This window comes from Mustelus asterias, chromosome 8 (genome assembly GCF_964213995.1).
Source record: "Mustelus asterias chromosome 8, sMusAst1.hap1.1, whole genome shotgun sequence".
Lineage (NCBI taxonomy): Eukaryota > Metazoa > Chordata > Chondrichthyes > Carcharhiniformes > Triakidae > Mustelus > Mustelus asterias.
The window spans coordinates 6,364,979-6,379,628 of record NC_135808.1 but is presented as its reverse complement, the minus strand read 5'-3'; the positions used below and the strand labels follow the sequence as shown (position 1 = coordinate 6,379,628).

At 46.4% G+C, this 14,650-nt stretch overlaps 1 protein-coding gene across 1 annotated transcript; it reads right to left on the bottom strand.

Annotated features, from left to right (window-relative positions):
* Positions 1 to 3,497: 3,497 nt before the first annotated feature.
* Positions 3,498 to 13,619, bottom strand: LOC144497636 (zinc-binding protein A33-like). The gene is made up of 7 exons (XM_078219078.1): positions 13,191 to 13,619; positions 12,994 to 13,089; positions 12,654 to 12,887; positions 10,794 to 10,816; positions 10,584 to 10,693; positions 7,071 to 7,235; positions 3,498 to 4,042 (listed from the first exon to the last, which is right to left on the bottom strand). Exons 1-7 carry the CDS (start codon positions 13,617 to 13,619, stop codon positions 3,498 to 3,500), a joined length of 1,602 nt encoding a protein of 533 aa, XP_078075204.1.
* Positions 13,620 to 14,650: the final 1,031 nt, after the last annotated feature.

The following is a 14,650-nucleotide window of genomic DNA, read 5'->3' as shown; positions in this document are numbered from 1 at the left end:
AATGATGTTAACAGTATTGCAGCAAGCACATTACCATTAGGGCGAACCGTCCCCATAGAAGTAATTTGCCGCGGCGGGATTTGATCACCTACCGTGAAGCAGCGGGAGAGTTGGCGAGGCGCGGACACATATTGTTCCTGGCCTCTCAAATATTGTAAGAAATGCAAAAGTCTAGATTTTCTACTCAGAGAGAGAGAGAGGGAGATTTCACTCATCAAAATGCATCATTCGACCCAGAGTGGGAGCAAGTCAGCCTATGAATCTTGGTACTGCCTCAGACATCTAAGAGACACACGCAACCAGCCAATTCCCCATTGCCTGTTTTTTAAAGTCATTTATACGATGCGGACGTCGCTAATTGCCCTGCATAAGGTGGTGGTGAGCTGCCTTCTGGAACCGCTGCAGTCCCCGAGTAAACTAAACCAGGCATAAATCCCGAAATGCATGCAAAGTATTTTTAAGCGATAAAATGCATTGTACATATAGATGCTGGAATGTGCCTTACCCAGACGGCACCATAGAGATAGACAGCACAGAAAGTGGTTACTTTGTCAATAAGGAAAATCTGATTTAATTCCAGTCACCTTGCTCAGCTGTGATCTAATTAGCAACCTCCTTCTTTATCAATCCTTCCATTTAAACAGATGAATTCTGCCTCGACTTCCACTTATAGATAGGTTCTGGTAATGACACTGGGCTGGTAACCCAGAAGTCCCCGGTTGCTGCTTTTGGGACCACGGGTTGAATCCCACTGAAGCAAGTGAAATTTAAATTCAATTAATGCACCTGGATTTAGAAGCCATTCTCAAGAATTTGTCATTAATTGATCGAAAAAAGCCAAAAGACCTTGCCTAACATGTGACTCCAGACCCGCAGCAATGCGGTTGACTTTTAACTGACCTCTGAAATGGCCCAGCTAGACACTCAATCATATAAAAACCGCGATGAAGCCTACACAAATAAAACCTGACGGTTTCCTTCGCTATCATTGGTGCAAAATCCTGGAAATTCTTCCCGAACTACATTGTGGGTGTACCTACACCACATGGACTGCGGCGTTGAAGAAGGCGGCTCACCATCACCTTCGAGAAACACAGGGGCCTCTTGTGTTAAATAAAAGTCCTAACCTCCTTTAATTTTGACCGAGATCTGAATGTTGTTGCATTCAGCGACAGGTTTGTGGAGCAAATCGATTTCTTAGATTAATTTGTGAAAATAGTTCACCGTTTTTAGTGTCTCAATCTGAAATAAAAACCAAAACATACTCGACCAATTAAAAAAACCCCCAGATATTTGCAAAAGCTGTGTTGAATAATGTTATATAAGAGTTTTTTTTATTGTTCTCAATACAATCACAAGCAGCTAAAGGTACGATAAAACTAAATGATAAATCGATCTTTCATTTGAGATAACATCAAGTAAGTATTGCTACCAGAGAAATTCAAATAGATCTATCTCTGAATCAGAACGCAAGGGTTGCCTCACTCTGGCATTATGGTCTTTCGGGATATTGCGTGTATCCACATTATCTACAAACTTGTATTCCCCTTGAGAAAGTTCCAAGGAGGTAAAGGTCACAAAATACGCGTGTCACTCCGTCTGGTTCCTTCACTGACTTCCGCGGTCAAGTTTTTCTTTTATCCATTTTCTTTTTCTAGCTAACTGATAACCCGCCTTATTGCAATGCCTGAATAATTTTCTTTGCAATTTCTTGACGTGGGGGAGCATAAGGACCAAAGGGCATCTGTCCCTCCCCGTTATAAAAGCACGGTGGCTTCAAAGGAGAATCGAAGCAGACGGGATGGAAAAGCAGCGCCGTTGTGCATCGCGCTAGATTCACGATGGACAAGTGAGGTTTGAAAATGCACTTGCCCACCCCCATCATTATCTCCTCTGTGTATGATGGACATGACGTTCCACTTAAATGTTCAAAATGACAATTTTGAGAATGTTTCTGATCGCTTCTATCATCAGAAACACACCCATTCAGATTTTAGACAAATATTTACAATTGAATATTTTGCAGAGTGCCACATGGCACCGTTTGATGGCAATTCTCTCTAAAAGAACATATTTTGCCTTTTTATGCAAATATGGAGAAAATCAATATTTACCAATACTTAAGAACGCAGTTACCAGAGAAATTCAGGTAAATCTATCCCTGTAACAACTAAAAACGACAAATTAAAATATGTCTTGAACAATGGCAATAACGCTGCGGGCCTAAATCATCGGCCCCGGATGTAAATGGCTGGAATTTCGAGTTGAACTGAAATTAGTGTCTCTGCAATTGACCTATTTATACAGAATCCCTTTGGCACCAATGCTAAAATCTTGGGAAGAAAAATGTCAAGTAACTGTCACAACGCTAATATCTGGCTGTGTAATTTCGGAGATCGCATCTTAACCTCAGCAAATACCTGCATTCGATGTCTCATAATAATAATATATTTTTTTAATGATTCAGTAATATTAAACATTGGAAGCTTTCTGTAGCAGGAAGGCGAAGCATGTGTAGTTTATCCATTAGCCCCTGCAAACAGCTGCAGTGTCTAGAGTTTTCCAGTTGTCACGGGAAATTGTCCTGTTGGGTTTGGGTGAAATTGGTCGTGGCAAGAGAAGCCTTTAGGAGATCACTGGGGGGAAAGGGCACGTTTGGGAGAGTGTATAGGCAGAGGAATGGGGGGGCGGGGGGGCGGGGGGGGGCGTGGCGCAAAGGGGGGCTCTCCTTATCTCTGAGACGGAATCTGCTGCTTCCAGTCATAACACGGTGAAGAAGTTGAATCACAACCAGGTTAAGCCCTCCAACACGCGCCAATGGCAGGCGGTAAGGAGAGCCATGTGATGGAAAGAAGGATTGAGTTTCTACTCTCACTGTCCATAGATGGTCGTAGAAATGCCCCCTCCCGCAGTAACTCAGGCCCCCTAAATGAACTATCACACGCCATCGCCATAGTTAAAGAAAGCACGAGAGATAATCATAGAAAAAAAGGGAATTGGAGATGCACAGAGTGGCAGACCAGTAGAGATACGAGGAACAAACAAGGCGTTGCAGTAGAACAGAGTAATGCAGACGAAGGGTTGTCGAAAAACGAGAGAATTGCCACCAAAGGCATGGATGAATCGTCCGTGAGGATGTATAATAGGAAGACTTGAGCAAAGCGGTACAGGTAGGCAAGTAAACGTCAACAGGTGATAGAGGAGGAAAATAGTCACATTTGCACTCTGTGTAAGTGAATGGGGTCTCTCATGAGTTGAAATCAGGTTCTGTTGTGAATCGGTGCGAGGCTGTGTGGAAATGCTTAGTCCATCGACCCCATTAACATGATGGTACAAAAGGTAACATTGAAACGTGGTCCTGGAGACCTGCACGCTCAGCCTATTCCTTCAACACCGACCGGAAACAATTGAGATTGTTACACCAAATAAAATAACACTTGAAAATTAAAAAGCGTCTAAATGCGGCCTTGGGGAGTAAAAAATAACGACAATGGTTGTTAAAGATTTTTGACTTGATTGATTATTAGAGGATCTGTGTTTTTCCTGTCCTCATTCGAACCAGGGCTGAAGTAAGGGTACATTTTGCCACTAAATGAGTCAATGAAAGTAAAGAGGGTGGACATGTTGCCCGCATTGTAGAATGACAACTGTCCACCCTCATAGTCCAGGTACACCCCAACTTTCTTGGGTTTCGCATTTAAGGAAACGCGTGTGGGATTGGCCGTGGAAGCCCAATATTCGTTTCCGTTTTTCATGCCAAAAATCCAGTATCCGGCTTCTTGTGCCGACCTTGAACCCCGTTTGCGGAAGGTGTCTTTGACCACGCCCACATCCCACGATGTTTTATTCCCCACGTTCACTTCCCAGTAGTGTCGCCCTGACGCGAATCCTACGGATCCCAGGACACTCAGTTCGCGTTCGGCCCCTTCCGAGGTATCCGAAACGGACCGCTGTTTGTCTCCGAGTTTGACACTGGTCCTGTCCTCGGACAGAACGAGCTGGGAATGGGCTGTGCTCGGGTCCATGGTCAGGGCGGCAGGTGCTGAGAGAAGACGAAAGAAAATAGTTTGTCAACAATTTAGAATCGAGTGAGGTTTATTGTGTTAAGTAGAATGTCTTTCTATTTTTTTTGCGCCCTTGTCCAATCTACATTTATTTATTTTATTAGTGTCACAAGCAGGCTTACATTAACACTGCAATGAAGTTACTGTGAAAATCCCCTAGTCGCCAGACTCCGGCGCCTGTTCGGGTACACTGAGGGAGAATTTTGCATGACCAATGCACCTAACCAGCACGTCTTGCAGGCTGTGGGAGGTAACCAAAGCACCCGGAGGAAAGCCACTCAGAAACGGGAGAACGTGCAGACTCCGCACAGACAATGACCCAAGCCGTGAATCGAGCCTGGGTCCCTGGTGCTGTGAGGCAGCAATGCGAACCACCGTGCCTCCATGCTGCTCCAGTGGGAGTCATGATGTGGAGATGCCGGCGTTGGACTGGGGTGAACACAGTAAGAAGTCTCACAATTTCCACTCCATCTGATGAAGGAGCAGCGCTCCGAAAGCTTATGGTATTTGCTACCAAATAAACCTGTTGGACTTTAACCTGGTGTTGTGAGACTTCTTACTGGGCTCCAGTGGGAGGCCATGGGAACACATCCTGGTTATCCTGACTATCTGACTATCCAAAACTGTCATTGCTCAGAAGCAATGTGGATGACTTCAAAAGACGTTTCCCTTTCTTTATGGAAAGAACTTGAGTTTAATGTTCCATAGAATCATAGAATCCTTACAATGCAGAAGAGGCCATTCGGCCTATTGAGTCCACACTGAGTCTCTGACAGAGCATCTTACGCATAGAACATAGAACATTACAGCGCAGTACAGGCCCTTCGGCCCTCGATGTTGCGCCGACCAGTGAAACCAATCTAAAGCCCATCTAGCCTACACTATTCCAATATCATCCATATGTTTATCCAATGACCATTTAAATGCCCTTACGCAGACCCTCTCCACCGCCATATCCCTGTCAATTCACACATTTGCCATGGCTAATCCATCTAACCTACGCACGAAGGGCCAATCCATAGAATCTGCACATCCTTGGACTGTGGATGGAAAACCACACAGACACAGGAAGAATTTGAAAAATCCACACAGCCTCCCAATGCTGGAATTGAACCTGGGTCCCTGGAGCTGTGGGGCAGCAGTGCTAACCATTGTGTCATAGATTATTCAGGAGCAGTTTTGTAAAGAAAGCGATGAAGGTGAAGGTTGCTTTCCTGACCAAAGAGGAAGGTGAGGGTGACCTAACTGAGGTGTATAAAATTATGTGGGCGTTAGATAATGTAGACAGGAAAGACATGCTTCCCTTTTCAGAGGGGTTAATTACCAGGGCATAGATTTAAGATGATTGGTAGAACGATTCGAGAGGACATTAGGATTTTTTTCCCCCAGTGGGTAATAGGCATCTGGATTTCACTGCCTCATTTAATGTTTAAGACTAAAATGCTCAGCTCATTTATAGGCCCCTGGATTTGCATCTTAAGTGCTACAACCTGCAAATGTACAGGTGCTGGAAAAAAGGATTAAAATGAGCAAGTACTTTCTTGTTTTCTCTTTTTTATTAGCCCATACAGACCCGATGGGCTGAATGACCGTAACGTTTCTGTGTTTCACAATCAAAGTAACTCAGAGTAAATGTACAGTCTTATGGTTGCTTTCTACAAATAGCAATTTCATTCTCTGCTAGCCAGACACCCCAACTGCGCTATTGCCTCTGCAAGTGGACTCTGGCTATTTAAGAGACAAATGATTCACTTTATACTGTTCCTGTGTTGATAACAAGGAAGAGGGACAAAAGGATTCTAGGGCCGGGTGGCCAATATCACGTGTCCCAATGGGAAATTCCAACCACTGTGGCGCGATGGCAAAGTGGTTAGCACTGCAGCCTGGCAGCACCAAGGACCTGGGTTCAATTTCAGCCTTGGGAGACTGTGTGGATTTTTTCACATTCTCCCAGTGTCTGTGGTTTTCCTCCCACAGTCCAAGATGTAAGGGTTAGGCGGATCATGCTAAATTGACCCTATTGTCAGGGGGATTAGTAGGGTAAATGAGGGTTACGGGAATGGGACTTGAGTGAGATTGTGGTCAGTGCAGACTCGACAGGCCGAATAGCTTCCTTCTCTACTGTAGGAATTGTATGATGCGGCCAATGATAAAGGCTGCGGAGCGAGAAATGAAAGGGGCGTAAATGTGATACCGCCCGATTTGCTTTCTGGACAAGTCGAGGTCTGCCCCTTCCTATTTTAGGCATCAGTTGAGGGAGGATTCCTGTCCAGTAAAGCAGTTACTTATTCTCTCAAAATAGCAACTTGCTGTGGATATTATCTCCGACCATGGGTGGAATGTTTTACACTTCTCAGTGTAAGGGAGAGGCTGTTTAGAATTTACATTTAGATTTCACTGGTTGGGGAGGAGTTGGGGCGAGTGGTGGCAAGGGGGATGAATCCTTGAAAATCTCTACTCCGCAGGGCTGTGCAGTCTCAGCCATTGAGGATATTTGATTGAGATCTATTGATTTCTAGATATTTAAGACAGTTAGGGATATGGGAACTGTGTGAGAAAACGGCATTTAGATAGGCACCGTAGTTAGCACTGCTGCCTCACAGGGACCTGGGTTCAATTCCGGCCTTGGCTGACTGTCTGTGTGGAGTTTGCACGTTCACCCCGTGTCTGCGTGGGTTTCTCCCAGTGCTCTGCTTTGCACCCACACTCCAAAGATGTGCAGGTTAGGTTGATAGGCCATGCTAAAATTCCCCCTTAGTGTCAAAGGCCTAGCAGGTTAAATATGTGGGGTTACGGGGATAGGGCCTAATTGGGATTCTTGTCGGAGCAGACTTAATGGAGCACTCTACTGTCGGGATTCTATGACGTTCTGCGAAACTATGATCTGCTTGCAAGACGGAGCAGGCTGAACGGGCCGAATGGCACGATCCTGTTCCTATGTTTCCAATACGCGCGGGAGAGAATCCTGGCATTTGACCTCAACAACATGTCACAAGCACTCATCACACATCCAGCGAATGTCCGCTCGCAACGTCGCCTCTCCAGCCCAGCCGTATAGCGACAAGTCCAGTAGCTGGGCTTGTGGCCTTCCGGCCGGCAGGAAGACAGTGTTTGGGGTTTGGGAGAGGGTGAATTCCACTTGGCAGTGGTCCACTGTATTATTCTGGAACCCTGAGAAGGATTCCTTATCACACCTTTTAAAAAAAATCTATTTTCACAGTTTTGGCCTTCCCTCATTGCACCTTTAACAGGATAAAGGACGCATTCTTCGTCCAGTAAACGACAGGAAGGAGAAAAAAACATCAAGCAGACGCCCATTTGCAGGCTGGAGTGCGGTTCCTAACTGATTCAGGCCAAGTCTTCATCTCATGATAGGAGGGCCCAGAAAATATGGCACCAGATGGAAACAGAGGAGAAATAAGGCGTGCACAGCTATTTTAGGGCCCATTTGCGCCGTTTGGTTGGTTAAAATAGGACGCCCTGGACCTTTCGTGTCGCGTCCAAGATCTCATCTGAGAAAACAATCAATTCGTGCCTCAGACAATGCAATCCTATCTTTATCCTGAACTGGGAAGACATTGAACACATACCTCTGACACAAAGTTCGCATTTAAGACAGGCTAATGGTTTAAACAATCTACCTCACATCTCCGATTTTCTGGGCGGCCTTACAGGAAATAGTAGATCTCCAAATCATTTAGGTGCTGGGGTATCACAGACAACAACAGATTACGCTTATTGTGTCCACTTTTGGTCTCCTTATTTGGGGAAGGGTGTGGTGGCACTGGAGGCAGTTCGGAGGAGGTTCACCAGATTGATTCTGGGGATGAAAGGGTTGACGTATGAGGAGAGATTAAACAGTTTGGGTTTATACTCGCTGAAGATTAGAAGGATGAGAGGGATTCTGATCGAAGTATATACATACAATTTTGGAAGGGATTGATAAAGTAAATGTAGACCAAATGTTTCCTTTTGTGGGGCAATCTAGAACAAGGGGTCACAGGTATAGGTTGAGAGGTGATAGATTAAAAACTGATGAGGAGGAACTACTTCTCGCAGAGGGTAGTGAATTTGTGGAACTTGTTGCCCCATAGCGCGGTGAAGTTTGATCGGAAAATAGCAACCTTAGAGGGGGCCTAAGGAAAGAGTGAACCGAATTTACATTATGTACTAGGGGAAAGGGTGGTGGGGGAGGGGGGGGGCGGGGTGTTGGTGATGGTGGTGCTGGAAGGTTGTATTTGCATGGAGAGTCCAATACTAGGTGACAAAAAAAGGGAAACCCCTTGCACATGGCTCTTTTCACAGGAGGCCGAACTTGACATCAGCCCTTAGATTCTGAAGAGCAAGTTGCCTGATCACCATCAAATTGTGTTCCATTGTTTTGTAAGTGCTGATTTAACAAATTCCCTTTTCGTATTCTCAGCGTTATTGTTTTCCACTGTCATCGAGGGGACAAAGCATTTTTTTCCGGACTCTTTCCTCTGCCATCGTTAACCTTAAGGTTAACATGGAGGTTCATGCGGCAGTTAGGAAGGCAAATGCAATGTTAGCATTCATGTCGAGAGGGCTAGAATACAAGAGTAGGGATGTACTTCTGAGGCTGTATAAGGCTCTGGTCAGACCCCATTTGGAGTATTGTAAGCCGTACCTAAGGAAGGATGTGCTGGCCTTGGAAAGGGTCCAGAGCAAGTTCACAAGAATGATCCCTGGAATGGAGAGCTTGTCGTATGAGGAATGGTTGAGGACTCTGGGTCTGTATTCGTTGGAATTTAGAAGGATGAGGGAGATCTTATTGAAACTTACAGGATACTGCGAGGCCTGGATAGAGTAGACCTGGAGAGGATGTTTCCATTAGTAGGAAAAACTAGAACTAGAGGGCACAACCTCAGGCTAAAGGGATGATCCTTCTGAACAGAGGAAGAATTTCTTCAGCCAGGGAGTGTGAATCTGTGGAAGTCTTTGCCTCAGAAGGCTATGGAGGTCAGGTCATTGAGTGTCTTTAAGACAGGGATATATAGATTCCTGACTGATAAGGGGATCAGGGGTTATGGGGAAAAGGCAGGAGAATGGGGATGAGAAAAATATCAGCCATGATTGAATGGCAGAGCAGACTCGATGGGCCAAGTGGCCTAATTCTACTCCTACGTCTTATGGTTTTATGCCATGGTACAGGTTGAGGTTAAATTAACCTTGGGACCTAACGCGAAATGAAGGAAAAGGAATCAACAACCTGTCTTACATTGCAGCCGGATATTGTGTTCCATTAACAAAGATGAGTTTTACCCCCAAGCATTGATGTCAGCGCTTCTGATGGAGAGAAAACTCAGAAGTGCAGCTAACAAGGGATAGTGATATGTTTTTGGAGAATGTGGAGTGGAACAGTTTGGGCAGGGGGGTGGTGAGAGGTGGTGATACTCATAGGTGAAATGGGAAGGTGCATTTGAACATGGTGAAGTGATTTGTTATTTTATAGGAACTGCATTAGAAACGAAGTGGCATCGATCTACAGAGGGGGTGCAGTGACAGGGAGATCTGGGGGAAGGTGCATATATAGGCATCATTGAAGATGACACGTCAAGCTGTTGACGACATGCAATATCCTGTTTTGCCTGATAGATAGAGGCATGGATTACAAAGCAAGGCAGCTGTGCTGAACCTTTACAAAACACCCAGTTGGAATAGTATGTCCTGTTCTGTACTGCCCACTGTAGCAAAGAGGCCTTAGGGAGGGCCAATAGGAGATTTCCAGCAATCCAGTGCCAGGGATGAAGGAGTTCAGTTACACAGAGAAGAGGACGGTTCATTTTGTTCTCTTTCGAGTGGAGGTATTTCAGGGGTAGTTGAAGGGGGGCGGGGGGGGGGGGGAGGTGCTTACAATCAGAAAGGATTTTGAAAGTGGGAACGGGGAGAATCTGTTTGCAACTAGTGAACAAAAAACACCAGAGGGGACTTTAAAAAATGAAATGAGTGAGTTACTGTGACCTGCAATGCTCTGCATAAAGGCATGATGGAAGCAGGTTCAAGAATAATTGTCAAAGGGAAATTGGAGGGGGAAACATTGTCGGGCTCGGGGGACGAGGCAGTGCAATTGAATGAATCTTTCACCGATTCTGCATCGGCACGATGGGTTGAATTGCCTCTTTTTGTGCCGTGCCAATACAATATTTGCATTGTGGCAGAGATACTTATTTCGTGTTAGCTAGTTAATTATTTCCCAATTGCGGAAAGGTCCGTGCAATTAAATGTCATCACAGATCCTTTTGTGTTTCTGTCTGCAGCAATCTAGAGGCTCCTATACTTTAAACTTGGCCACTGCACCTCCATTTGCTTCCCCTTTGTCCTACGCTCTTCTACTTACCGAGAGTCCTTGCACGATGGTCCTTTAATTGCCTGTATTAAGTTAAAATACAGGTTTGAAAATGGCATGTTCAATCTCTGTTGCCACGTCTGCTTGAATTTATCATGCTTGAATTTATTGTACTCACTGACAGTTTAATGGGCAACACAATATTTTCTTACCAGGGTTGATAACCTCCATGACATCTCGCCACACTTTGTACTGGATGGGTCCTTTAAACGACCCCAGAGGGAGTTTGCCTTCTGTGACTGTCGTCAGATAGTTCCCTTCACTAACAATGGAAATGAGAAACGTTAGCAACGGAAAAATAAGTAGCAAAATTTGGAACTGTGCTAATTTCTACACAGATTCAATGAAGTGGTCATCCATACCTCTTCCCCTTATCTGGATCCTCCTAAAATAAAGAGAACAGAGATTGGAGTTGGCAGCATTTGTACACAATAGCGATTGCAACACATGGCAGGCGATGCACCATGCAACCCAATAGAGCATGGGGCATCATTGAAATTATCAGCTTTGTTTGAGAAAACCACCCGCCCATCAACTCAGAGAGATAGAAGCACAGTTATGCAAGCAAACTATATGTGGATATCTATTCCAATCAGAACTGGTTCAAATTTGTTATTGCTGTTGGTATTAGCGGGCATGACATTCCTCTGCTAATTCAAGAGGAGATATTGACCGATAAAAATATATCCCAGTAACAGATTAATCGTACATCGTTGAGTTGACCGGCCATCAACCACTATTTACAACAGCAATTTCAAAGCTATGAATAGAATTATTGCTTGGGCTATTCAAATATATACAACAATGAATGCATGAATTTCCTTGTAAACATACTAAAAGTCGTTTTCTATGCCAAGCAAAGGTCAGTGAACATAATCATTAAACTGGTCATTTGAATCTAAGGCAGATACTGGGCCGAGATGTCAGAATAGTGGAGTGGGGTTCCTTCTTCATGACTCCAACCACGCAAATAGATGGGTCGTGGCGCCTTCCTTTGCGGCAAAGCGCTGTTGTTATACAATTCCAATTCAGCCGAGCAGAGGAACTTCAAGGTCACATATAGGGAAATTCTTGGGAGCTGATGCCTTAATTTCGCAAGAAGTACAGGTAGAAAGCTCGGTGAGGAGGGGGCCTTCCGGGTTTCCGGTTCATCTTTGGGTCGGAAAAAACCGTGCCATGCGAGGAGAAATAAATCCTGCCATTAAAGTACCCCCCCCCCCCCCCCCCCCCCGAAACCCAGGAAAGCTGTGGTAGGTATTTCAGGGCTGCCGCTCATAGGGCGAGGGATTCTAGATAAACCTGGTATTAAAAGACAGGTGGCGGCTCGGGGGCCGACTTACAAAAACTAGCATTGTAGCTGAGGAAAGCTGAGATAAGGTTTACAAGCCAATCGAATTGGATTTGGGGACTTGGGTAGGGTTTATTGAATGTGGGGACAGGGAAGTATAGCTTTTCTCAGCGTCCGCCCAATTCCTCGCCGTAACGTCGGTGGGAAGATGGAAGCTGAACTGCCCCGAAGTTACGGCGGATGACAATGAGAATTTCAAATCTATATTCTTCCCCTCCAAGCTATCTTGCGTTCGAAGAAATGGCAGCTCGCTGCCGGGTTGATCACGATTGTTTTATTGCTGGTTTGAAAAGATTGCTTGATTGCTAGCAAGAAAATCGGTCGTCGCTACAGAGTTGGGGGTGGGGGGGGGGGGGGCGTGGTGAAGGGGGGGGGGGGGCGGTGCGGGGACGTGGAGGATAGCCTCAGTGGGAAAGGGGAGATTGGTGATTGTTGGGGAATTTCTAAAGGACTTTCTCAACGGGCTGGGGACGAGCAAAGGAGCCTTTAACAATTTGCACCTTCAAGCCGGACGCTGGACAATCTGCCTTTGATGTCTGCAGATTTGGAAAAGGGGATTTGGAGACGAGGAGATGAATAAAACCCACCGCCCTCGCTCAGAATTTCCTATACACCCGAAGCAGGATAGGGAGCAGAAAGAGTCCTGGGACACGGTCTAGTTCGAATAACTCCCTAATGTAGAGTCGGACTAATTTATTGCATATTTCCAAACACGGTGTGCCATCAGTGAGCTAACAGAGGAGGAATTAGAGAAATAATGACTTAAAACGACAGCAATACATAAAAATATTCACGTTGCTTCGTTTCAATACCTGCCCGACTTCCTCTATTGTGCTCCTGTGGCGTGTGACATACAGTTCCCATCAAAACTTACCTTGAGCAAGGAGAAGGCATCTTGCTGATTCAACTGCGACTGGACGCTCACTAACTTCTCCTCGGTGTCGTTCAGGTGCTCCTGAATGTCCCTGAGATTGGACTCCATCTTCTTCAGAATGTCCCCCTCCTGGTCTCCCAGCTCCTTGGCTAAGGCCCGCTCCTTCTCCTCCAGCACCGTGCGCAGTTTGGTAAATTCCGCGGAGATGTGCTTTTGCAAAATGTTCGACTGCTCCTGTGGCAAAACAGCAACAAGAAAGAAGGCAGCGGACCGTGCAATCTTGGGGGGAAGGGAACGCAAGAGAAGCGGACCCGAGCAGTCTCACAGGGCGGCAAGTTACCTGGATTTCTGAGATGCTTTGCTGTTGTTTGAGTAACACGTTTTGTATGGACGTTTTTTTCTGATTCAGAGCCTGCAGGTTCCCCCTCATTTTGTCCTATGGTCACAACAGCAGGGAGGGGGGAAAAGGGTATTCGTTAATTTAGAAATAAAGGACGAATTAAAATTCGAAGTGCCGCTTAACAGCCGCTCTTTTACCTTGTAAATTTCCACCGCCTCGTTAATCAGCATAAAGTTGTGGGATTTGTGGCTCCGACCGTCTCTCCTATCGAGACACATCACGCAGATCAATTTCTTGTCGGTTTCACAAAACAGCTTCAGTTCCTCCTGATGTTCCTCGCAGTATGGGTTGAAGACTTTGTTAGTTTCCACAGTCTGTCTGATGTTCAAGCTGCGAATTTTGTTCGACAGGACTCCCAGAGCCCGGTTGGCTTTTAGATTCTTTTCTCGGAACACCTCCCCGCACTCCGGGCAGAAAGCTTTCTTCTCTTTCTCCCAGCACTGCAAGATACACTGACGGCAGAAGTCGTGGCCGCATTCCGGCATAACCGGATCAATGAAGATGTCGAGACAAATGGGACAATTCAGCTCATCGCCCAAGCTTAGACTTGAAGATCCGGAAGCCATGGCGGGTCTTCGCTCCTTCCTGCCCCAAACTTCACATTCACTTTTTCTTATGCGCTCGGTGCCGCCCCGGCTGCTCTCCCCGACGGTGGCATTGGATAAGATGTCTGCCCAATGAGTTTGCAGCTTTCAGCGAGGTTGCCGGCGAAGAGCTGGAGCTTATCTCGCGATTTCTCTAGCGTGTGGGGGAGGGGGGGGGGGAATTGGGGCGTGGGGGGTAGGGGGATGGGGTGGGTGAGAGAGGGGTGTGGGGGAAGGGGGGGTGTGGGGGTGGGGGGATGTGGGGGTGGGGAGGTGTGGGGGTGGGGGGATTGGGGTGGATGGGAGGGGGTGTGGGGGAAGGGGGATGTGGGGGGTTGGGAGGGGAGTGGGGGGCGGGGGGGGGGTGGGGGGGTGGGTGGGGCGTGGGGGTGGGGGGGTGGAGGGATGGGTGGGAGGGGGGTGTGGGGGGAGGGGGTTGTGGGGAGGGGGTTGAGGGGAGCGGGGGTGATGGAAACAGTTCCTGTTCTTTAAGCAACTGGAGACTTATCTTCTTTCCATTCCCCAGCACCGGGCGCTAGGGGGTGGAATCCCCCTGCTATTAATTGCGTTCAGAAAGGTGCTGGAAGGTAAACAAAGACAATCCAATTCAGACCTCTATAAAAATTGCAGGTCTTCCCCCTTAATGAATGGGTAAACCAGCTAAATCAGTGAGGCAGCAAGCTAAGATTACAGAGAGTTGTGAACGCAGCGCAGTCCATCACGCAAACCAGCCTCCCAACCATGAACTCCGTCTACACTTCCCGCTGCCACGGGAAAGCAGCCAACATAAAGTTAAAGTTTATTTATTAGTCACACGTTAACACTGCAATGAAGTTACTGTGAAATTCCCCCATAATCAAAGACCCCTCCCACCCCGGTTATACTCACTTCCTTCCTCTTCCATCGGGCAGGAGTTACAAAAGTTTGAAAGCACCCAATAGACGCATAAACAGCTTCTTTCCTGCTGTTATCAGACTTTTGAACGGATCTCTCAGATACTGAACCTTGTCGGT